The sequence below is a fragment of the Mauremys mutica genome, chromosome 16 (genome assembly GCF_020497125.1).
Source record: "Mauremys mutica isolate MM-2020 ecotype Southern chromosome 16, ASM2049712v1, whole genome shotgun sequence".
Lineage (NCBI taxonomy): Eukaryota > Metazoa > Chordata > Testudines > Geoemydidae > Mauremys > Mauremys mutica.
This window is the reverse complement of record NC_059087.1, coordinates 26,812,864-26,838,466: the sequence shown is the minus strand read 5'-3', so window position 1 is coordinate 26,838,466 and position 25,603 is coordinate 26,812,864. Positions and strand designations below refer to the sequence as shown.

The window sequence follows — 25,603 nt, the reverse complement described above, 5'->3', positions numbered from 1 at the left end:
CGTGTTTGCAATTGGCATTTCTGAGGCTGGTGCTCGAGGTGACCATCTTGCTGAGGAGCAAGGTCACATGACACAGGGCCCAAGCGAAGGGATGAAACCAATTCACCATCTGCGTTAATACTGGGCTACATACAAGGGGGGTGGTTTTTCTCTTGTTCACTGACTCTGAACCCAACACAAGGAAGGCAGGAGAGTCTGTGACTTCCCAGGGAAGACAGATGCTGGAGGTCCCGCATCAAGGGCCAGATTTCCCAGCTGGCCCCACTGGAATGAAGGAAGCCACTTGAGCACCAAGGAACCACCCGACATGACTAGGGGAGTCCGAAGTGGCGATCAGCATCCAAGAAGGCAGCGAGGAGGAAGTGTGGTACTGGTCCCCCTGTGCCCAATCCACAGACGTTAGGATTGTTATAGCCTCGCCTCTGAGCTCGGGCTGTAGCAGCTCATGCTTTGGTTCATGGTTCAATCCCCACTGCTCTGGCCAAGATGGCAGCCATCTCACATGTATTCTCTTTCCCACCCGACTCAGCAGGGTCTGCTTCTGAGGAGGAACCCAGTTCCGTTGAATTCTCCCATCATGACTTTGTTTACCTCCTGGGTACCCTGGTGATGGGGCATTAGAAATCTGTAGATCACCCACAGGCAATTCACCTGAGCCTGTCAACCTCCATCATCCAACAGCCTCCCAAGCACATGATCCCCCAGAACGTCCCTCACCCAGGAAGGAGCGAGGTGGCTCTTGATTGATGTGGCTCAGCTTTTGCTCTTATTGTTACATTTCTCACTAGATTGCTCCACCTCTCTCTCTCCCCGCTACCCACACCTCCTCCTGCAGACAGAGCCAAGTGAGAATGCATGTGTCCCATAGGGATTATCTTCCCTGCACAACTCCCTGCCCATGCATTGTCTGGACAAGCCTGGGTGATTCCTAGCGGAAAACAACAACAAACAACAACAACAAAAAAACCTAGGGGAAAAATGGTCATTCAGAAAAGCAGAAAGGAGTGGGAAAAAAACCCCCTTTGACAGCCTGTCTGCAGGGTGAGAATGAGACACACCTACCTTGCGAGATCCAGGGGGATTTTGTAAATTTCACACTCACTTCCAGTCTAATTCCACATACTCAGAAACTCTGCGCAAAGCTCTCTCGACACTCCCAGCAGCCCATGAATTCTTGCCTATGAAAAGCCACCTTCTTGCTGGCTGACCCCGCTTCGCATTTGCTGCCCAGCCACTAGCACGCAGAGCAGGGCAAATTCACTCTGGGTCTGTTTGCCTTTTTGTTTTGCCTGGTTCTGCTCCTGCTTCTGGATGTAATAAACTCTGCTCCAGCTCTGCCTGCATGGGGGCTGGCCAGAGGGCTCTTTGCAACCACGTTCCCAAGGGAGCTGGAGCCTCTTGCTCAATGGTTGGGCAGAAGATGGGAGGATCAGGGAGGACAGTTGACACACGAGGAGTGTGGCTGAAGGACCCACCTTGTGCTGGCCAAGCAGGATCAGGTCTGCCCAGTGCTGAGCTGGGAGACCTCCAGAGAACACAAAGGAGCTCAGAAAGTGGAGCTGGTGGGTTTGTAGACAGCACTATTTTCTTAGCTGATTGAAATACAATGGGACCCGCTTAATCCAGTCCGTGGTAGTAGAGGTACTTTATCCTGGTGTTGGCCATGTAGTAAGGACGGCCTAGTAAAGGGCAGCACCCAGCTGGGACTCCAGAAACCCAGGTTCAATTCTCAGCTAAGCCACAGGTTTCCTTGGGCAAATTGCTTAATCTACTTTGTGCGTCCTGGGGAATAATACTGAGGTACCTCATAGCAGGGGGATGAATCTGCTCAGATACTATGGTACAAGGGCTGTAAAAGTACCTAGGATAGACCACAGCTGAAGGGGAGGTGGCCTTGTAGACTCCTGCCAGTCACGAATGCACAGGCTCCTCTGCCCTGTGTGTCATGGTTCCCTCCTGTACTGCTCTCTGCGGCAGCCCCAGTGTCACCAGGTGGCAGGTCTCGGTAAATAAAGTAGGTCCAGCTGTGCTGAACCAGCTGCTCCCATCTGGCCAATTCCGAGGGAAGGGCAGCACCTGTTGTTAAAAAGGGCTGGGCCTTCCTGATGGCAACATCGTCAGTAACATTCACCATATTAACGGTAATTGTTTAATTTCCACCTTTTCGCCATGTTTCCTCCACCTATTTACATTTAAGGAGTCCCCGCAGAGGGAGCATGCACTTAACTATCCGCATCAACAAAGCGATGCTAACTATTCCCCGGACTGTGACCTGGTCCCGAATGGAATTGTGTGCGGCCAGTTCCGAAGCAATGAGCGAACACTAACTTGTTAACAGAGCAGGTTAGCGTTAACTTGCAGGCATTCTGCAGTACAAAGCCTGGAATGGCGATCCTCTCATTACACTTCCCACAATGCCCCACGAAGCTTAAGCACACCCTTAAAAACATTTATAAGCTTTTCATTGTGACGGCAGATTGTTACATTCATTTTTCTTTTTTTATTGGAGAAGTTAGGACAATCCTTTCGGCCACGTGTATTTATTAAATAAGGTGAGACATTTAAAAAAAAAAAGTCAACTTTTAAAAGTTAGCCTTACCATTTCCTGTTCCAGTAACTCCATACACAAATAGCATCGGCTCCACTTCCTGGAAGTCCAGTCAGATGATGCCGCTGCCACACAGCAAACACAGCCCAGCGTGAGGAAAAACCCGGATGTTATAACAGCGTTACTTTTTTAGACAAATGTCTGGTTAAATTAAACTGCTACAGAAACATCAGGAGAACTTACCTTACAAATTTTAATGTCACCCACCTCTCATTAATTCAAATGCTGTCTCAAATGACATCATCAGACTGGACTTCCTGCAGGGAGGATGGCTTCCTCTTGACTTTTTTTTTTTGGGGGGGGGGGAAGGGTGTATCTGAATCTGTTTTAGTGACATACTCTTTAATTCATAAAATATATTGATAAAATATATATTTCATATCACCTTGGAGTTTTCCTTTAACTATGGGTTGAAACCACCTATGCACATGCACATGCACATGCAATGACCAGTGCTTATATTCCATGTACTATCTATTGAATATAGAGTGGCCTAAATTTTCCAAACTGACTTTGGCTGCCTCAGTATTGGGGGGTGCAGAGTGAGATCTGCGCATCCGCACTCTGAAAACAAGGCTTCTTTAACGCATCTCAAGTTGGACACTTAATAGTGGAGACAACCCAAGTCTTTCGTCACTTTTGAAAGTTGAGACCAACATACGCCACTGTAATTCCCATCAATACCAACAAGCTCCTCTGACCAGTCGAAAAGCTCAGCTTCAGGATAGGATTACGAGGAGGTCACTGCAGAATCAAGCTCTTACCTAGTTATGTAGAAGTTGGTAAGAACGGGCTGTGAAATGCGTATAATTGTTATGTACAACTGTCTGTGACCCAAGGATTGCTTTCACTGACATGTTAGTTCACCAGAGTGCCACGGAAGGACTATACTGAAAGCCTGTTTCACTCTGATCTGCATAATCACTGCAAGATGTAAGTACAGATAATATGTAAAGAGCTATGTATATATTCACACACTGAAAACTGTGTTCTTAAGGTACATAAAACAGGTCGGCAGACAGCAGTAAAGAGGTTCCATGGACAGGAGACACTTCTCTTCTGGGCTGACCATTCTGTACTGTGTCTTACAACAGAAGTCAATTTGCATACGCAGTCACCAGCTAATCAAGACTACGAAGTCGATAAGAGATCACAAAATCCCGAAGGAACACACAGCAGGAGGGTGTCCTGTATGACTAAGATCAAGGAATGAGACTGGTGTAACCAGGAGAACGCAAGGAGATACAGGAGAGCTTTCACGTAGGAAGTAAGCTGCCAGTGGGTTTGCCTCATGAACAAAGGACCACCACAAAGCCTGGCTTTGGGGTGAGCTATGACATAATGTCGTCTTAGTTAAGTTTAGGCTCTAGCAGGCGTGTTATGATTTTTATTTCTGCTTCCCATCCTCTGAATCAACTCACACCCGCTTTCTCTGTACACAAATTCAGCGCTGTGTGTTAAGCCGAGCTGGGCTCGAAGGGGTAAGCGGGGCTGGTAATTCTGAGTGTGTCAGTAGCACGGGGGCTGAACACCGCAGAGGGATGCTCGGAGGGTTCGGGGGCTGTCGGGCATCTGCCACTAACCTGCAGAGGGACAGCAGAGGCTGCGCACGCTGGTGGGGGAGTGCTTGTGCGGTCTGTGGCTAGGGGCGTCCTAGAGCTGACAGGCGCAGACGAGACTTCCTCGCGCTAAGGGCAGGTGGTAGCGAGGTGCCTCACATGTGTGGGTATCCCCAGGAACCATGACACTGCCCCTCACAGGGCTCCAGAGAGGGTTCATTAATGCTTTGAGATCACAGAACAAATAACGCTAGAGAAAAGCAAAGCAATTACCATGTGAGAGATTATTACACACGAGGCTTCCAAATTTGAGTGTTTTTGGTGACTCTTTCATAGAATCCTAGAATATCAGGGTTGGAAGAGACCTCATCTAGTGCAACCCCCTGCTCAAAGCAGGACCAACACCAACTAAATCATCCCAGCCAGGGCTTTGTCAAGCCTGACCTTAAAAACCTCTGAGGAGATTCCACCACCTCCCTAGGTAACCCATTCCAGTTCTTCACCACCCTACTAGTGAAAAAGTTTTTCCTAATGTCCAACCTAAACCTCCCACTCTGCAACTTGAGACCATTGCTCCTTGTTCTGTCATCTGCTACCACTGAGAACAGTCTAGATCCATCCTCTTTGGAACCCCCCTTTAGGTAGTTGGAGGCTGCTAGCAAATCCCCCCTCACTTTTCTCTTCTGCAGACTAAATAACCCCAGTTCCCTCAGCCTCTCCTCATAAGTCCTGTGCCCTCCACTGGACGCGCTCCAATTTACCCACATCCCTTCCGTAGTGGGAAGACCAAAACTGGAGGCGATACTCCACATGTGGCCTCACCGGTGCCGAATAGAGGGGAATAATCACTTCCCTCGATCTGCTGGCAATGCTCCTACTAATACAGCCCAATATGCTGTTAGCCTTCTTGGCAACAAGGGCACATATCTGACTCATATCCAGCTTCTCGTCCACTGTAATCCCCAGGTCCTTGCAGAGCTGCCGCTTAGCCAGTCGGTCCCCAGCCTGTAGCAGTCCATGGGATTCTTCCTTCCTAAGTGCAGGACTCTGCACTTGTCCTTGTTGAACCTCATCAGATTTCTTTGGCCCAATCATCTAATTTGTCCAGGTCACTCTGGATCCTATCCCTACCCTCCAGCGTATCTACCTCTCCCCTCATCTTAGTGTCTTCCGCAAACTTGCTGAGGGTGCAATTCATCCCATCATCCAGATCATTAATAAAGATGTTGAACAAAACCAGCCCCAGGACCGACCCTCTTGGACTCTATTGAAAAATCTCCGCCTAGATTAATATCCACTAAGTCTTCACCACCTCTAGATTTCCTGGCACTCCTGGGTGTGCATCTTTCAGACCCTCAGCTCTTTGGAGCTGGCACTGGGACTAGTTTTGTGAAGTGGGCAGTGCCACGTGCACGGTCAATGCTAACCACACCACTATGCCCATCTCTAGTTTAACCTTTTCATGCCAAGAGTAAACGACCTCCACACAAGTACGATTGATCCGCCAAGCCCAAGGAGTCACATCTGGGATGACATGGCTCTTTCTAAGATGACACAGTACCTCGGAGTAGAGACTTGGGATAGGATTTTCAAAAAGCACTTGCTCAACGTTGGCCCAACTCGTACTTTCAATGGAAGCAAACCACCATTTAAAATTCTCCTTTTGAAACCTGAGCCACCAGCTGTAAGAGTCACCAACTCCTCCCCGGAGCATCCCCATCTAAGAGGGCAGGAAACCACACATCCTGCGCTTGAGAAAGGGCTGTGGTGGGGCTACCACCTCCTGAACTGGAGTCTGCCCTACCTGGCCCAGGTTTGTCCCTGTTCAAGGCTGGGCCATGACTGACGTCCTGCAGCCGCTTCCCACTTGATGCTCAGAGCGGGATTTTCAAAAGCACCGTGCATCCGCCTAACGCTGCTTCCCAGTCATCTCAATGACAAAACGCCCATCGCCTTCAATGGGAGCAGAGGTAGGCCAATGCTGAGTGCATCAGAAACCCCTTCTCTACAGATGGGAACGAACTGAGACCACATCCCAAACTCTGGAATCATTTCAGGCAGCCACAAGATGTAACCTTCCAGGGAAACCTTAAGGCACCTTCCCAGGGCGCAAGCTGACACTGGGACTGGAGATAGTACTGGGCTCATATCCACTCCCTTGGGAAACCAGACAAATCTGGCCAATAGCAGAGAGAAGGTTGTTTTTTTTAAAGCTAGGCAGTGATAAAACATATACATAAATAAACAGAAAATTTGCAGCCAACACACGTGATCTGTTGCATCCTCTGTTAGCCAGAGCAGTTCTGCCGTAAGACAGCAATTCCCAGGGGGAAGGGGGCGACGTGAAATACTTTATCAGCCGTGTACATATGTAAACCACTACCCCCGGCTGAAAAGCAAAAGCCTCTTTTCCTTTGAAACCAGGGAAGGGAAGGGCCACTGCAGGCTGTGAGCGTGGACAGAAATGACAGGCACAGAGATGAACACTAATATTTTCACCTTCCTCGTGGGCTCGGATAAACACCCAGTTGTGGTTAATAGAAATAAAAAGGGATTCACCTGCTTTTAGTAACAGTCTTGAATTTTTTTTTTTAAATGTACACGGATGTTTTTTAAACGATTCAAGCAGTAGGAACAATCGGTTACAAAAGCGAATGACTGTGGTTCCTTTGGGGGGTGGCATTCTCTGTCTGAAGGGCCAGCTCCCCAGATTGCAATGCTGGTGGAGGTGCACCTTGCTGAGGTGAAGGAGTTAATGTTCTAGCCTGAAATCCTTCTCTGGTTTAACGGGGCCTTCCACAGGCGCACGCTGCCTGGCATGCATTGCTCGCAGATGAAAAAGGCTCGCCTTCCATCTGCGGATTCGAGGTGCATTTCCCTTTTGGGTTTAAAGAGCCTGGCTACCAGATGTGTGTCTGAAGCAAGAATTGGTCCTCTGGTTTAAAGGCCTGGCATAGCAGGTTCAGATGGCAACAAATGGGCTTCATCTTCTCGGTTGCAGAATACAGAGGTGGATGGATGCCACTTGCTCTCTCTGTGTCCATCAGCAGACGACCTGAAGGAACAGAAAAAACAAAATAAAACAAAAAAACCATGTGGCATTGTTACCTTTCATCACTGTTTAGAAAGCAGGACAGAATGTCCTGCCACCAAAAACACACAATGTGCAAATAGCATGCAGCAGCGTGGAGGTGGGGGGAGGCTGAAAGTGACCAGACCAATGCACCTGAAAGCAGCCAGCTCTTGTGCTGGGGGCAAAGAAACAGATCCCTAAGTGAAGTTCCCAAAGCCACGGCCCACTAAGTGAAATGCCCATTAAACATGAACACTGATGCTCCCCAATTCTAGGGAAAAGTTTTAATCCACACAAGAGAAAGGGAGGCAAAAGGGATGGAGGAGGAAAGAGAGACAGAGAATGAGAAAGAAGGGGGAGGGAGTGAAAGCGCACACGCGCGTACCCAGCTGGGCAATGCATCACATTGAAATTGCCCCGCATTAAAAATTCACCAGCCAGTGAATTTTCAAGGGATTTGTAGTAATTAGATGACAAAATGCTGGCAAATCTCAGGCTTGCCGAAGATGTTACTCAGGGGTCAGAGACTCGACACTTTTGGCTGGGTAATTTGTAAGTGTCAATCACACTCAGCCATCAGAGAGAAAGGAAAGATCTAACGGCTGAATTCTAACTAAGTCCAACGCTCTTGCCTTCAGCCACCCTGTCTGCTATCATCCCCCCTCGCTCCCGCCTTTATCTAATGCAAACGCAGCCGCTGCCTCTCGCGAGGGACTCGAGACATAGCAGTTTAAACACAGATTTCTTTTTTTAAACTTCCTGGTTTTGATTTTTAAAACCCGGATGCATGAAACCTGCGCGGTTATTTTCCACGTGGCTAGAAAGACGACTGCATGGCAGTAGAACGACGGTCCCTGGGCTCCCCGAATCCCAGTGCCATTTCACCTACTGGCGGAAGAACGCATAGCTCCACATCAAAGCTTTCTCTAGCTGACCCTCAATGAGCCCTCGGCCCCGTCTCAATGGCTGGCAAATCGGGATTTTCTCATTTAGTTCCTTGCTACGTCCTTAGAACCACTTTTAAAAAACAGCCTCTTATCCCACTCCTCGTTGTCCCCCTGGCTCCCAGGAGAAAAGAACAAACCAAAACAAAGCATTTGCAGTTTAATTTGCCTCACATGTTACAAAACCAAGGTCTACTCGGGCTGTCACGGAAGCCCCAGGCCTCGATCCTGCGATGCACTCCACCTAGGAGTCCCCTTATGCTCCTATGCAGCCCCACTGCATCTGAAGGGGATGAGCCTGGATGCAGGGGGTTGGTTGCATTGAGCCCAAGGGGTCTCAGTGAGCAAACCCAGTGATAAGTCCTGAGTGCGGTAATCCAGGGAAAACTGCTGCATGAATGACACTGACCTGACTGAGCGAGTAGGAAAGAGAGGAGAGGATTTACTCCTTTTCTTTACTCACTACCCAGGATGCCCTCCGCTGACCCACTCCCTTGCAGGAGGCTTAGACAGAGGTCAGAAGTTTGGGAGTGCAACAGACACGGCAGTTCAGTGGAGAGCAAGATGAGGCTTGTAACGCAGAGTCTTATGAAAAGGTCACCAGTTATAGACCCAAAGCCAGAGGACGGGTAAAGCACAGAACCGGGGAACGGGGTTTACTGGGCTCAGTTCTTGGCTCCGTTATAGACTTCCTGAGCCAAACTCTGCTCTCGCGCACACCTGGCTCAATCCAAAGTAACTCCACTTCAACCCACTTTGTAGTGGTGTCCATTTTAGGGCATCCGACCAAGTGGGGATTCACCCACGAAAGCTCATGCTCCCAAACGTCTGTTAGTCTATAAGGTGCCACAAGACCCTGCTGCTTTTACAGATCCAGACTAACACGGCTCCCCCTCTGATACCATTTTAGGGTCTTGACTCAAACTTTGACTAACTGGTGCTCTACCCTGCAAAATGCAGTGAAGCACTTAAGCACGTGCTTATCCCCTTTGGAGCTTGGCTGGATCTAGGCCAGAACTCAGCACCTTGCAGCCTCTGAGCCACACAACATCCCTGAGAGGGATAAGCTCCATTCTACAGGTGGGGAAATGGAGACGTGGAAAGGTTTGAACATTGGGCTTGAATGTGGATGCCTGAAGTTAAGCACCTAAATCCTTATTTTGGCACCAAAATTAAGTGTGATCTTAGTACATCACTGAAGCTTTCAGCCAAGGTCCCCCAGGGAGTCACATTCTATTCTCATCTACTACTAGCATAACCTCAGAAGCTGCCACTCTCGCCTCGTGACTCATTCCAGGCTCACACACGTTTACTAGCAGAATTTGACCCAAGAAGCCTGTAGCACAGTTGGGCATAGGACCCAGGACTCCTAACTGAAACATCGTCCTCTCTCTCAGGGTACATTGGGATCAATGCATTTCAGATTGGGGGCTCTGGCTGAACCAAACTTCACTCAAGTTTATGGCAATCACCCGACTCCCTTTGATGGAACAAACACCCGATAATTCATAGCTGCTTATTCGCGCCACGTTCGAGATACAACAAAAAACCGATTGACTCACAAGAGTGTGTGCAAGTTATTTTAGGACTCCAAAAATCACAGGGGTGTGTGTCTAGTTGCATTCACTTCGCCCATGTTTTGTGTGTTTAAAGGATGTCATTGTCCACTCTCCAAACCCTGTGGCTCAAGTCTGTTTCCAGACTGCCAGCAAGGAAGAAAGAAAAGTATGAGGAGAGGTAAAGACTGAGGAGGTGAAGGTGTAGGACTGTCATGAAAACCCAATGGCAAGTGGCTAAATCTATCCCTTTCACACAGCAGAGTCTGGGTGCTGTGGCAAAGACGACACAATCTAGGGGAACTGGGCTTATACAGAAGGGACAATTTGGGCACCAAACCCCCAAGAATTTTAGTGTGGGTGCGGCTGACCCATCAGACAGATCCCAGGGCAGAGCAGTCCTACCGTATGCAACAAAGAATTCCCCAAATACTTAAAAAAAAATCTAAATCTCAGACAAACAGCCCTCTTCCTCGATCCCTCCTGTGGGCTAAATTTTGTAAGATTCTGCTTGTTACAGAAACACAAGAACAGAAGAAAATGACATTTGAAAAGAAGAGAGACACTTTTATGTAGCAATCTTGCCAAATCTCAGCGTAGGGTGGCGCGACCATTATATCAGTGGTAACTCAGCCAAACAGCATTCTGTTGATCTCGGCCCATAGAAATGCCCTATGTAAATGACCTAAGGGGACTGTTAACATTGCTCTAGGTTTCGCCTTAATTTAAAAAGTAATTTAACAGCTGTGAAATGCTGCCCAACAACAGAGCAGATGAGAGTTGGGGCTATTTTTGCTAGCCAATAGCAGGATTTTAGTTCTATTATAAACATTTAAATAGCATTAATTTTGTGTTAGGGCACCTAGAACGTTGCAAAGGTGTCTTTTTACTGTTATTTACATTGAAAGACACATAACCAAACATGCAAAGCACACATGCTGGCAGGTAGATGAGGGCAGAGCTAAGGTTTTGTGGGGTATTTTATCTCTGCAGTTTCCATAGTTCCTTCCCTTTTTTTTTTTTTGAAGAACTTTAACTTTGAATTTCTTGGCTTTCAGCCATGTGTGTTTTTAAACTACAACATTCCACTAAGGGGTTTTTCCCCCTCCCTGTAAGTTACTGATAAATATTTACAACTTTAACTCAATGAATTTTTCCCTTGGGAATAGATAAAATATGGATCTGACCCCATATACCCACCCACAGCGAGTGAAAGAACCAAGCCACTTGCTGTGATAGCCCATTGATGATCCATCAGACCAGATCCTGGTCCCAGGGAGACTCCAGAATTGCAAAGGAGCCGGCCACTGGAATATACTCTGCATTTGAAGTCTTTTAGGCTTCAGTTGAGCAAAACACTCAGGATAAAGTTTTCAAAAGGATGTAGGTGATTTAGGAGCTTATGCGCCACTGAAAGACTCTTGGAATCTGAATAAGACTCAGGCCTGGTCTACACTACAATGTTGCTCCCACCAATGTAAGCCCCCCACTAACCCCACTTAATTGCATGAGTGGCGTAGCACTTCCGTTGGCTGTGAGCGACCTAAGGAGCTAGTATGGCCATGCAAAACAATTCTGTAGTGTAGACTTTCCCGTAGGCTCATAAGTACCTGTGTCACTTTTAAAAAAATAGGTCTTAAGCTCCTAAGTCACTTAGGTATTTTAGAAAATGTTACCCTTAAAACTGTGCTTAACTTTAACTACATGCTAGAGTCGCACTGACTTCAAAAAGATTTGAGCGTGTGCTTAAGAAAGTGCTGCACTGAACTGGGACCTTGACCTCTTTGAGAAATATTCATACAGGGAGACAATGGCAGCGTGACTTGCAGCCACAGAATAAGGCTCAGGATGCATGTTTAGGTGTGACTAAGTAGGAGTGATCCTCCAGCCTCTTCCCGCAGTTCCAGGAACATACCGATTGCCACATGGGATCAGCCCAGTGCAGTCTCCTGCCTGACAGTGGCCAGGACCAGCTCCTTCAGAGCACAGTCCCAGAAACCTTGCAGTAGACAACTGCGGAACATCCTGCCTATGGAGGAAGTTCTGCCCTAGTCCCTGCCAGTCAGAGGTCGTTGTATGTCCTGGAACAGGCTGATATCATAAAATCCATTGGTTTTTCAAGGACTCTGTTTAGTCATATTGTACATCATTCACTCTCCCCTTCTTACAACCCTCCTCAAACTCTTCACTTCCTGCACCCTTTGGTTCTTGCCATCTCGGCTTGACAAAAGATAATGCAGCAGGGCTTCAATCTAACATTGTGATCCATCTAATCCAGGAGCCTGTCTCCAACAGCAGCCAATGCAAAATGTATCAGAGACATTTCCCAACACCGCCTATAAATACACTCCCATGTGCCACAATGTACCAAGGGACAAAGTTTCTTCCTAAACTCAGTCTGATGATGGTTTTATAGTCTGGGATGAGGATGAAAGCTCACCTAATTGCATCCCTGTGGAAAGCCATATGCTAGTCTTATTCACAGGTCTAACCTTTTATTAAAAATGTCACCAAGAAGTTTGACTCCGCAGAATCCTGCCTCAGTGAGTTCCACAAGTTAAAAAGGGAACTAGTTTTATATGCAATTATTAGTTTTATATTTATTGCCATTGAGTGCCCTCCTTTATTATAACAGAGTACACGGGCAACAAACGAGCCTTTCTGGGCACAACTCCCTATTATATGTATACTTCATCTCAGCTCCTCTTGCTCATCTTCCAGTGACGCATTTATGTTTATAAGCAGTGCTGTGTGCAATCATTTACATAGTACCCAGCCTTAGAGCATTATAGTGATCGGATGAGGACTGCTCCATCACTTGCGACACATGCAGTAGACCTGCAAAACAACAGGAGGGTACTGAGAGGCGGCCATACGCTCTCGCATTCTGCTGCTGCACACCATCGGCTCAAGCTGCACTGCCATGGTTTGACGCACTCACAGCCTCTCGTGTGAATTACAGCTCCTTTATTGTGCTCCCAACTCCTTTATTCGCTCTCTGGCTGGTGAAGGTAATGGCAAGAAGAAAGGAGAATTCACAGCTGAGGGGGACAGTGGAGGTGAAAGGTGCTGGAATTCCAATATCTCTTTATCTTCTGGTGTGACGTGGGGAAGAGAACGAACCTTTCCAACCTTTACTCCACTGTTCATAGTTCAGATAATTCTGGCCTAGCCTAGAAGGACTATACAGTGGGGGTTGAGGAGAGACGGAGGTTCCTAGATTACTGGCTATCTTCTGTACCTACTCAGAGCTCCACAGGCCCAACAGATCCGTGTTTCTCTGGGTGCTAGACAACTCAAGGTGAATTGTAACAACTGAGATAAGAGTCTGGTTGCCATTCCTTTCCTCTGGATCGACGGGTGCGTACATGGCCTCAACTCTAGCTGGAGAGCCAGCGTCACTCCCGAGGGCAACCCGGCACACAGTACGGGATGTGTCCGCTACTCCCTGAACTGATTGCGGAGGCACTCGCCCCAAAGTGGGGCTTTTTAAAGAGCCTGGCAGATTCTACTGGTCAGGCTAGAACACCTTCCTCTCCCTGCCCCAAAACCACACGCACCCTGAAATCAGCAAAACCATCACTTCACAGGTGTTAAGTCCAGAAGGGACTCGACCAGATAAGGCCGCATCATTTAAAGAGCTAGAGAACTCTCGCTCAGTTTGGTTTGGGGTGTTCGTTCATTCCCAAGGAACACCACAGGCTGGCTCAAATATACTTGGAGAGAGCCACAGGGCCATTTCCTACCTCTCCCTGCCCCTCCACCAAGGCTCCTAACCTCACCACAGAGAACGGCAGCTCCGTTCGAGATCTCACTCTAGAACGCAAAGGGCCATTATATGGAGCTACTGCACCTGCTCCAGCGCAGATGCTGAAGTCAAATACCGAAGGCACTTGCTGCCAATGCCCTCAGGAGGGGTGTTAAGATGTCTGCCTTCCACACTCGCCCCTTCCATTTCCATGCCTTGCTGACAGATTTCTATGCTATTTCGTCCTGGTTTGCATATTTCACCAATTCAGGTCACATCGTGTACACATATGCCTCAGCCAACATTTGTTGATATTCTCGCTACCTCTCTCCTAGTTCCAGTTTGGGGTGAAAGCCTTCCTTATTAGCCAATTTGGATACCCATTTACTGTGAATTACTGAGCCTGATTATTATTCATGAATGGATAAATCTGAAATCTCAGTCTCTGCCGTGCAATTTTTCTCCCTCTCGAATGCATATATTTAGGGAAAATAGGAGGCAGTGTCTCTCTCTTTCTCTCACACACACACACACACCATAGAAGGAAAATCTGGACAGTGGCTTTTCACAGCCCTAATTTACTTTTTAACCAGTGTACATGGATCTGCCCCAATCAGCACCGATGTTCACTTAGATGGGACACAGTATGCAGGTGGACGCTAGCATTGTGTTACCTGCTGGCCTGGAGGGGGTGAGGTGAGGGATGCTTTAAACCGGAGCAGGAATGGAAACTGGAGGTTACGGGACAGAGAGCCAACACCACCCAGGAGCTCAGAAAATTGGAGCGTTTTGACTGCTGGGTGCAGGAGGCTTAAGAACACATTCCAGCCCAATGCACACAGCACTGGCTTATGACGCGGAGAGCGAAAGTCCGACGAGGCAGGAATCGTTACGGGCTGCCATGCAATCTTCTATAATTGATGCCAGGTTCACCAGCAGGGTAGGCAGAGGGTTTTTAAAATTTAAAGGGCATAAATAATGATGAAAGAACGTAATTACTAGCTAAGGAAAGAGTCCAAAACGCTACATTAAAAAAAAAAAAAAACCAAAGAAATCACAGCGCACCTGCACAAACAGCGGGAACTCGTACTGTGGGCTCCACAATAATCATCACTGGCACTTACTGCATGCGGCCGCTTCCAGCCAGAGAGAGACAAGGTATTTTATAGATGGGGAAACAGAGACAACGAGGGTAAGCAACTTGACGACCGCCACATTTCCTAGCTGCCCTTGCAGTCAAAGGGAATGAGGGAGGCAGTGTGGCCTAGTGGACAGAGCATTGGACTAGACTCAGGAGCCTTGTGCGCTATTCCTAGCTCTTCCACCAGCCTGCCGAGTGACCTCGGGCAAGTCACTTCACCTCCCCGTGCCTGTTTCCTCATCTGTAAAAATGGAGACGACAATCCAGACCTCGGCTGTAAGGTGCTTTGAGATGTACTGGTGAAGCAAGGCATTATTAATATTATTCTAAACTAGAGCTCGCTCCTGGCTGGGGAATACCGCAGGCTCGTCTATAGCTGACCTTTGAGAGACTTTGGTAACTTCAGCTGAAACGCCAAGTTGCCTGCTTCAGCCTGCAATTATTGTGCAGCTACAGGGAACCTGACCGGCTGGGGACCTGGGCTGCACCCCTACATCTGCACACACAGATTGGGGTATTTGCACACTTCAGCGGGAGGCCTCCTCTTTGGAAAACCTGGCACGTGGTTTGCGATTGCTTTGATAATCCAGCGGGACCCAAAATGGAAGAGTGTGTGCATGGGATGCGTGCGCCGCTCAGAGAAGTGCAAAAAGGGCTAAGTCCCAGGGAGTGACGTGGCCACTTTTTCCTTTGTGGGTTGTTGAGCCGAGCAGGCAGGGTTACAGAGGAGACTGACCATCGGCACTGAAGCACAGGACTAAAGAGCTTACACACGTCCTTGCAAGGATCCAGCAGCTGGCTGGAGCTCGGGCGGGAGAAGGCAGGGAGTATGCTGCAACAACGCGGCAAGATGCGAGTTCTTCCTTCATCCCCAGCAAAGGACTGGGAAACAACATTCACCGTGTCCGCTGCACTGGTTTCTTCTTTCAATTCTGCCTACAGACGTAGGTAGGGTCTTGTGACAGAATACACCCCTGCATTCACTGCCTACACAATACTGTAATCATCTTTGTCCAAGGTATTTCTTGTAAGGTTTCATTTGAAAACTCATAATTTGCTGCTCAGTATTGTCCTGATCAAATGTGTGTGGCAACACTGTATGTGAAGTTATAAGATTCCCCAGCATGATGCTAAGAGTGCATGTTCAAGATCCACATAGCACCAAACTGGTCTAAAAGGCCTGTCTCGAACAAAAGAGCGCACGTTTGCCTTAATTTGCAGGTAAGCAGTAAACAGAGTTATCAAGCAGGAAGGCAAAACAAAGGAGGCTCAGACAGGGGGGAAAAAAACAGCAGGAAACATCCTTCCACATAGACCCTGTCCCCTAGTTTCCAGATGGAAATGTTTTTCAAAAGGGGGATGGAAACTATAAAAAGAGGCAAACACCTCAAGCCACCCCTCTTTCTCTCCCTGCTCACCTCATTCTCTGCATCTAGGAAGACAAAAGGAAACCGCCCCTGAACTCTGGGGGAGGGGTCCTCACCTGAAAGTTTGGTCAGTAATCTGCTGGAGCATGAAGTGAGACAGTTTGCTTTGGAAATGAGATACTAAAAAGCCTTTTATCTTTATTTTTCTTTTAACCATTTCTGACTTTTATGCCTCATGACTTGTACTCACTTAAAATCTGCGTGTGTAGTTAATAAACTTCTTTTACTGTTTTATCTAATCCAGTGGGTTTAAGTTGAAGTGTCTGGGTAACTCTCGTTAAGATAATAAGCTGGTATATGATTACCTTAAAGGAATAACAGACTTAAAATCTTTGCACTGTCCAGGAGAGGGCTGGGCAGTCCAGGACATGCATTTCTGGGAGAAGATCCGGGACTAGGGGTGTGCTGGGGCCACCCTGCAGTATAACCCAGGCTGGTGAGAGGCAGAGTGTAACTGGCAGATACCGACACTCAGGGTGTGGCTTGTATGCTGGAAGGCTGTTTGTAAGTGGCCCAGGTGGGAAATACTACAGCAAGGCATTGTAAGCCATCCAAGGTTGCAGGGCAGGGATGACACAGCCCTCCACCCGTCTGGATTGTGCCCCAGTATGTCACAGGCCTTTATTCAGTTAGCCAAACAGGTGCTGGGTTATCAGGTTCTCCCTTCTGTAAAGGTACAGCTGGAATAGAGCCCAGAGCAGCCAAATGCAGTAGAGACAGGAAGAAATCACCTGGACCTAGGTACCAGAGTGATGCAAGGACACACACACAAACACACACAGATCATCAAGCTTTCCTGAGTAGGCAGCAATACAAGGTGTGATGGAGTCCCCGGGCGATGCTCTGGAACTACTCCATACAAAGCCAGTCAGGACTCTGGGGGAGCCTCCTCTCTCTGAGCAGACTGTCGCCAGGGCAAGACGCTTACACAGCTTTGACCTTGCGGGGTCTGAGCTCAGAGCATTGAGCATCCTCTTCCTCACGGGTGCTTCCCGCAGCGAGTCTGCCTGGGCAGGGCTCCTGGGGAAGCCAGAGGGCCCTGCACCCCAACTCCACAGTGACTCTCAGCCAGCCGGTAAAACAGAAGGTTTATTAGTCAACAGGAACACAGTGTAGAACAGAACTTATTAGCATAGAAATCAATACTTTCAGCCAAGTCCATCTTGGGGAGTCCTGTGCCAGACGCCCTGGAATTCCCCTCTTCCAGTCCCCCCAAGCAGACTGCCCAGCTTCCAGCCACCCGAGTTCCAACACACCCATTGCTCTTCCTCCTTGTCTTTGTCCTGCTTCCCACCTGGTCGCATCCCCCTCCTGGGTCTCTCAGGTTCTGAAGGGCCCCGGCCATTGCCTATGTGCAGACAGCTGGGCAGCCTCACCTGCCCTGAGGGCCTCAGCAAAAATCACACCCCCAATTCCCACCACCGAAATATTGGTGCAGTACACAGGGAAACTGAGGTACACCCAGGATTAGTATAGGACAGTAAGACTCGCATGCAACATAAGATGAATAAAAGCCCACTTTGTCACACCAGGGTACAGGGTGGGAAACAACAGCACAGCAGGCCTGGATGCTGGTTTAACATCTACATGTGGATTGCAGGCTATACCCTGCGGTTTCCCTTCTGTCTGGGGTACGGGATGGATCAGAGAAACCCCCCAGACCCCGGCCAAGATTTTCCAAAAGTGATTCGGATGCCCAATTTACGTTGATTTTCAGGAAGTGCTGAGCACTTAAAATTCATAACCCTTTAAGATGTCCCCAAAATAGGGGCACTCAGAATCACTGTTGAAAATCTCGGCTGATAGGTTTATTCCGGTCTGTATTAAGCCGGTATTATTGTTGTCCCATAGTAGGTACTGATGCCACCGAGGCCTTTGGCAATGGGCAGCTATGCATTAAAGCTCAGTTACATTAAACCATATTACTTTATCTAACTCAGTAAAAAAGCTACATTCTAATAAAACCCTGTCCCTGTTCTCTCCGCCCTCTCTGTGGTCTTTGGTCTCCAGTTCTCTTCTTCCCAACACACAACTGAGCTGGATTCTTAGCTGGTGTAACTCGGCAGAATTCAATGGATCTATGCCGATTTACAGCACCGGAGGATCTGACTGACAACACTTCATTTAAATATATATTTATTTGTTCTGTGATCCATGACAGGGGCTGCTAGGTACTACCATAAAACAAATAATAAATAATACTGATAATTCCCAGCCAAAATAAACACATTAAGATGGAGGTCATGTTGAGAATGCACATAAGGCTAAAAATCAATATAGGGATATTTGGAGAATTAATGATAAGGAAAGTGAGAAGAGTTTGTATTATTCCATCATTAGGTTCATTTGAGACCAAAAATGGTCTTACGATGGGTGCTAAATTTCTTAAAGGACCCATTTACAATTTCATTTCAATTCAAACTAATTAATGGATATACTTGTACGTTGTCAGAAAATCCCTTTTGAGTAAGTGCTGTAATTTCAGAGGCAGGCTTCATGGTGTTCTTCGTACATAACAAAGAAGTTGAATCCTTGCTCGAAGAGTAAAAAATCAACTCAAATTGTACCATGGAGCTGTGATCAGCACCTCCATAATATTCTCTCTCACACACAGACAACACCGTGTAGCTGTGATCAGCGCCTCCATAACAATACACACATACATACACACACGCACACATATATTATATTGTACATACATGTAAAAGCTTCCCCCACCAACATTAAAGAGATTTGTTTGAAACGAAATTGTCTGAAAAATTGGCCAATGCCAACTGCTGAATAAGAGAAGTATCATTAAGGGAAAAGAAAGTCTTCATTACTTTCAAAGAGGAAAAGCCTGTACACCAATGGGGAATAACATGTTTTAAAACATATCAAAGGGTTAAATTAATTTTCATTAAAATTTAAATGCGAGAAGGCTCCCTTCCCCCCCCCCTCCCCTGCGCCTTTGAACGTTTGACTGGCAACCATTTCATATTTCAATCTCGGCAGAACAAATTGAATTAGATGTTGAAACCAAACTCTGCTCTGTTCTCTAAAGCCTACATGCTCTGCTTGCGCTAATCCTTTTCGTTGCTGCTACAGAGCACAGAGACTCTCAGCAAGAAATCTGCCCTGCCATAAAAGACAATAAGAAAGGAAGGGGGGGAGGGAAACCCAACAAACCCACAACCCCGTCAAGCCTTGCTTAAGTTGTCTTTCACGTGCGCTTTAAAAAGGCCGGAGTCAGAACCCCCATTCTGACCCCCACCAGTTGTCATCAGGGAAGAATGGATATCAACTATATGTCGTCTTTCCACTCCTCTACTCACTCCCTAGCCGTTTCATACAAACCTTTTCAAAAATCATTTAAAAGGAACCAGAATCTCGACTTATCATTTACATGAGTTCCCCCCACCCCCCACCCAGCCTTCCAGTTTTCATTTCCAAATATGCAAATTCCATCTGCACAAGCCATTGTGAAACTTCTCCATCAAAAGATGCATCTCTACCCAGCCTGTCTTCTCAATTTCATGCCGTGAAATCATCATAATCTCGATGACCTCACAGCTATCGGAGATCAATAATAGGTCTTTCTGTTTGTTTTTCCCTCCCCAAAGGCATAGTAGATGAAAGTAATGCAGACTGAGCAGGAGACAGGAATGCCACAATGGTTATTAATCACTGATATCACTGTAGCTCTTACGAGTCTGGTCATGGTCCAGATCCCATTGTGTCAGGAGTTGTACAAACCCAGAGCAAGAAGATGGTCCCTCTGCCTCAAAGAGCTTCCAATCAGTCTTAACCCCTCCCTTTTACTGACAAGCTGACACGCCACTTTAACCTTCTGTGCCTCAGTTTACCAATCTGCAACATGCGGGCAATGTCCATCCTTCCTCTTAAGAGGGTTGGGAGAATCCATGTTTGCATAGTGTGAAGCCCTGGGTAAGGGTTCCAGTGACATTTAGTGCACTAGTCTTTCTCCACTGCAGAGAGGAACCTAAATCTCAAGCAAAAGTGAGTTTGCCTATTACCAAGTGAACGTTTGGTCAAGTAACAAAACCACCAATGCAGTTAACCGATTCATCGATTCCAAGGCCAGAAGGGACCACTGTGATCATCTAGTCTGACCTCCTGTGTCATGCCGGGCAGAGACCTGCCCCATGATAATTCCCAGAGCAGAGCTTTTAGAAAAACATCCCATCCTGATTGTAAAAATTGTCAGTGATGGAGAATCCACCACAACCCTGGGTAAAATGATTCCAGTGGTTAATGATCCTCACTGTTAAAAGTTGACCCCTTATTTCCAGTCTGAATTTGTCTAGCTTCCACTTCCAACCCCTGGATCACATTCGACCTTTCGCTGCTATTTGAAGAGCCCATTATTAAATACTTCTTCCCCATGTAGATACTTAACGGTCCAGTTCAGCGTGACTGGAACAGCAGGGAGCTGCAGGCAACATGAAAGGGATGATGGTGGAACCTTTGTTCCCGGTGCCTACAAAGGACCGGAAGGGCAGAATGCTATGGATCAGGCCAGAGGTACATGGGGAGAGCTCTGTGTTTATTGTCAACAGACCCTACCCTGCCTGTGCAATTCCCGGCTCTAACCCAGGCTCACCGTCCTTTTCCCCTCACGCTGCTCCCTCCTCACCCTCACGTCTCTCCTCCTGCTCCCTGCTCAAGAGGAAGGTGTTAACAGCAGATGCATCTGGAGGCATCCTTATATTAGAGCCATTCCAAAAGGACAAATGGTCTCTCAAGGCCCTGTACTTATTCCAGACGCACGGCATGGAGCAGACAGTTATTTAACCCAGCTTGGATTATTCCTGTGGTCATGCAGCCACCTTTCCTTTTATCAGCAGAGCCCTGATGCTGCGCGTGCTTCCGTCACAAACGGGAGCCCGGGAAGGCAGACATATTAGAAAGGTTATTGGTCAGCTGCAGGCCCAGATGTGTTTTGAGTCACTATTCAGGAGGCCACCGGTGCTGTGGGTTTAACAAAAGTCCAGTAATAAGTAAGGTTATGAGCATCCCACTGCTAGGCGTATTGGTAAGAGTCTTGCAACAACAGACAGCTATCACAGAGAAAACCAGCCTCTCTCCCACTAATACATGTGTTGTTTTTGTGTGACATGCCCCTGAGAGCTGGCAGACTCTCTGCACACACAAGGGGCTCATTTTGAGGACACAGCTAAGACGGAAAGAGGGTGGGGAGGGGGACCCTTTCCTTAGAAATATTAAAACTAGACAGGGCAAAGCAATTGAAAACTAGGGAGCACCTCAGGATTGGCAGCGACACCTAGGTAACCTCAAGAGGTTTATGAGCAGGTGCCTTTCCTGACCTGTTCTACTCACACAGTCCACAGAGCAGGTAACATTTTCAAAAGCACATAGATGACTTAGGAGCCTAATTTTCAACTTAAGTTACTGGAACTTCAGCCCCCAAGCCATTCTGAAAATTGTACCCAGTCTGAGCTCACTCCTTTCGTTGGGTTTTGCTTTACCATCAGAGAAAACAACTCAGGATCATGGTTTTGCCTCTTGATTCTGGAAGTCACTCTGGGAATCAGGGGAATTGGAAGAAAGACACTTTTGGTTCCACTGCAGGAGGAAGAAATTTGGAATGACTCAGGCCTCTTTCGGAGCCAAAGTTCGGACAATGTGTGTTGCTCTTCGTGGCTGACTCAGGGGTCTCCACTGTTGGAAGTCGCTTTTGTGATGGATCTGTGCAATGACCATACATGTTGGTCACTAACTGCCTGCTCACAGGTCTGATTCCTGGGAGGTGACGGGCCACTGGGTGTTACCCTGTTCTGATGGCACCCCTCGATGGCTTTGAGGCAGAGGGGTGAGGAGTGGGCACTCCCTTGTTTGTTTATCTAGCACATGGTCATCATGTTCTCTGCGAAGATCACCACGACTGAGTTTTGGAGAAGAGGCAGGAACAGCATACAGGCCATTCTGACGGCTGAGTTCTGGGATGTACACATGCAGCTCCCCATTGTTTGGGAACCAGGTGACTCGGATCTATAGGTGGTGCAAGTGAGCTCTCCATCCTGTACCTGACACATCTGTGATGAAGGCCTTTGCTGGGGAGGGGACTGAGAAGGGGAACCCTTTTCAAGTGTTTGAGGGAGTCAGCCAGCAACTAGTGATATGATACAGTACTACCACCTTCTTGTCTATCAGGGGTTTCACTGGAGAATAGACTGCCCTGAACCAGAGCTGGCAAGTGGCATCATGTACGTGTCGAGGTGGTTGCCGGACTCAGCTGCATCGATGGCCCCAGTGCTGGGTGATTGGCGTCAATGTCATCAGGGCGGACTTTGGCGGGGTTTTCTTCCTGCCTTTCTTCTCACTGCTAGACCCCAGGATGCGGTGTCTGCTCAGAGAAGAACTTGCTGAGGGTCACCCCATGGGTTCCTCAGAGGCGGATGTCTCCTCTGGGTTGAGGTGACATGCATCAACTGCTTGAGCAGGTGAAGTCTGAGCCATGTGTCCTTGGGCATGAATCCTTGACAAGAATGATTTGCACAACAAGTACCTATCAAGGATACGACCCTCCCCCAGACAGACAGGGCATCAGCTGTGCCCATCGACGAGAGGGATGAGTCCGTTGTAGGTCGGGTACAGTCCAAACCCTGAAGGCTTGGAGTCCACCATGGCAGTTAGCATGGAGCACCCTGCCCTGCTGTGCCCGGGTGGGTGTCTCCTGATCTTTTTCTCTTCGTTTTGGAACGCCTCGTTTCAAAGAATTAACAATGGTGGAAAGCGATGAAAGACTCTTCACAAAACTAATGAGTTTGAAGCTCACAAAAGAGCAGCGGGTCGGACAGTCACCAGGATCCATGTCGCTGCCGAGGGCAGCCAGCTCTTCACGCCCTCCCACGGGAGCATGAGGTGGCATAGGGCACGTGTACACCCCTGATGGACGCTGCTCCTCAAAAACATCTGATCGAGTGCCTGAGGGGCCAGTGCCCCTACAGCGGGAGCCGCACTGACACATCATTAAGGAAGAAATGAAAGTCATTGCACTTAAATACACTCACAAATTTCTGATTGGTGCAACAATCTGAAACGCTGCCTCGCACATGTCTGCACATGCAGAAGGTGAAAATGCAGCCACGTCTAGCCACCTGCACTGAAGAGGAGTTTACGATAAATCTACCCAATTAAAAAAAACATCCAAAAATAAATTTATTCCTAGAAACTCAGCAACCAAAAAACCAACTATATGAATAGAATATTAAGTTAAATCTGAAAACGTGCAGTGGAAGGCTGGAATTCACACTAAGGGTGAAATGTACCATCTGTATCTGTCCCTCACACCATAAGCAAATGCATGTAAACAAATCTGTAGCAGCCACTATCCTGCAGCCACTGTCCTGGCACGAGCGCCACTGGTTGCGGGCACTAGTGCTGAGTGAGCAGGATTTGCTGCGGCGGCGCAGGAATGAGGTGGAAGGGGAGCTATAACCTGCAGTCGCAGGCACGGAAGGGTGCAGCAGGCCTGGCTTATTTATTAGCCCGCACCGGTTTCCACAGAAACTGTTCCATCCTCCCTAGAGCCTTTGGGACTGTGTCCCCTCCCAGCGCCCCACGCCAGGGAGCAATGCCAATTACCACTCAAGGCAGCATGAACAAGACACTCTAAGTAGCTTACCAGTCAAAGGAAGAAGGCAGTGCAACATCCTGAATCCTATTACATGCCACTTTGGGGCTAGGTGGCTTTTGTTTTGTGTCACAGCGTTTCACTTCCATCCTATTTTGCCAGCGAATTTAGCCCTGATGAGAAGCATCGGCCTGACAAGCCCTCTTTGCACAGAGCCGGCACACCTGGGCATGGTACCCACACACTGGCTCACCAAGAGACACAGACAGAGTGTTCAGCCCCCTGGGTCAGAGGAGCTCACTATGTCCCACTCCATCTCTGGCCACTCGGCTGAGACGGTGAGAGGTCCCAATTAGATTTCATGGCCATGGTGCAACAGCTACCTGCCCCACTAGAAACGGGACTAAGATCTCAGTCTCGGTTCACACCTGCCAGCCAGTGGTGGATGCCTCTGCTCGCTGCGAACCCGACTCTAGAGGGGACTGGCTGCATGCTGCGAGCCCTGAGCTAGCCAAACCCCTCCAGTACGACAGCCGTCCAGAGCAGTTTGTAGCAGGTGACTGCAGAACGGCACAGCGGTGTCTGAACAGCACAGCTGTCACTCAGCCCCGTGGTAGCATCTCAGTGACCTTGAGGCGCCTGGTCCCTGCAGATGGAGCGAGGCGGCGCAAGGCAGCGATGGCGGCAGGAGAAAGGAGATTGCCAAGCTACCCATTTTGTGGCAACAGCTGCTGGCTGGTCTCTAGGCAGGCTCTTTTGGCAGCCCATCTGTTTCCTCGAACGGAGCAGGGGCAGGTGAGGGAGGATTCGGTATTCTCCAGCTCCGCTGCCTTTCCTCTCAAAGCCACGGGAAAGCACATAAAGCGAGCAGTCTGGCCACCGATTTCACCCCAAAGCCCAAACGTGGCACCAGAACGGGACCCGGTTCTGATCCACCACCCCAGTATCATGACAAAAAAACTGGTGAGGGGGTGACAGGTTGCACATGGGGGCATCGCAAACTGGTCAAGAACTGCTTCCAGCTAATGGAACAACCAGCCTTTGAGACAGTGCCATCTGGTAAGTGGGAGTCGGGACTGCTAGGGTCTTCTCCGAGCTCTGCAACTAACCTGCTGTGAGACCTCAGTCATGACACTTAATACCTGCTGTGGGACTTAATGTTCCTAAAGTGCTTTGGGAAGTTTGGATGAGAGGAAATAGATAACCAGGGAAGAGCAGGGACTGATTCTACACTGAAAAGAAACCTGCCTTTTGCTTCTATAAGAGCAGCCACCCGCTGCAGCCAAAAGGCCCACGCACCTTGGAAAGGACCAGGCAAGCGGTGGGCTGGGACCTCCGAGTTTCTGCTAAGCTGCTTATTTTACCCTTACCTTGCATCCTCCCCCATCCCCATTTGTCTTTTTGGACCAGCTGTTGCATCCAGTCCGACACGAAGACTGTAACTCTGAGGCAGGGTCTGCTTTCTTTGTACAGCACCTAGCGCAATGGGACCATGATCCTTGACTGGAGCGCCTAGGTGCTACCATACGAGAAATAATAAAACAACTGAATTTTGAGAGGACCTGCCCCTGCCCCTGCCCCGCATGGAACACATACCCTCAGACTCTGAACAGCAGCTGATGAGTCTGCTAGTCGCCTGCATCGTCATCACCGTCGTCCTCCAGCTGCTCCAGGATTTCGTCCAAAGCCACAGCACGCTTCTTCTTCTTTGGGGAATCTGTGGAGGCGCAGATGGCAGAGGAGAGGGCGGGGAGAGAGAAGACAGACACAATGAAAAGACATGCATCTGCACCTCACTGCAGCCAGCTTCTGAGGAGCATTCCCAACCCCTGGCCCGTGCTGAGCAGTGCACAGGGCTGGCAACAACCGCGTCTGAACGCTTCAGAGCCCGGTGCTGCCACATCTGGGATTAGAATGAGGGCGTTCCTGGCTCTCGGGCCTGAGCTCTGA

The 25,603-nt window shown here is 48.4% G+C and overlaps 1 protein-coding gene across 1 annotated transcript in view; it reads right to left on the bottom strand.

The window, feature by feature from the left end:
- Positions 1-6,365: 6,365 nt before the first annotated feature.
- Positions 6,366-25,603, bottom strand: part of RBM19 (RNA binding motif protein 19) — a 112,642-nt gene continuing 93,404 nt past the window's right edge. Inside the window, exons 24-25 of the mRNA XM_044990523.1 lie at positions 25,250-25,370; positions 6,366-7,222 (exon numbers count right to left, since the gene is read on the bottom strand). Coding sequence (XP_044846458.1) covers positions 25,282-25,370 — 89 coding nt within the window. The 3' untranslated portion in view covers positions 6,366-7,222; positions 25,250-25,281. The remainder of the gene's footprint in view (positions 7,223-25,249; positions 25,371-25,603) is intronic.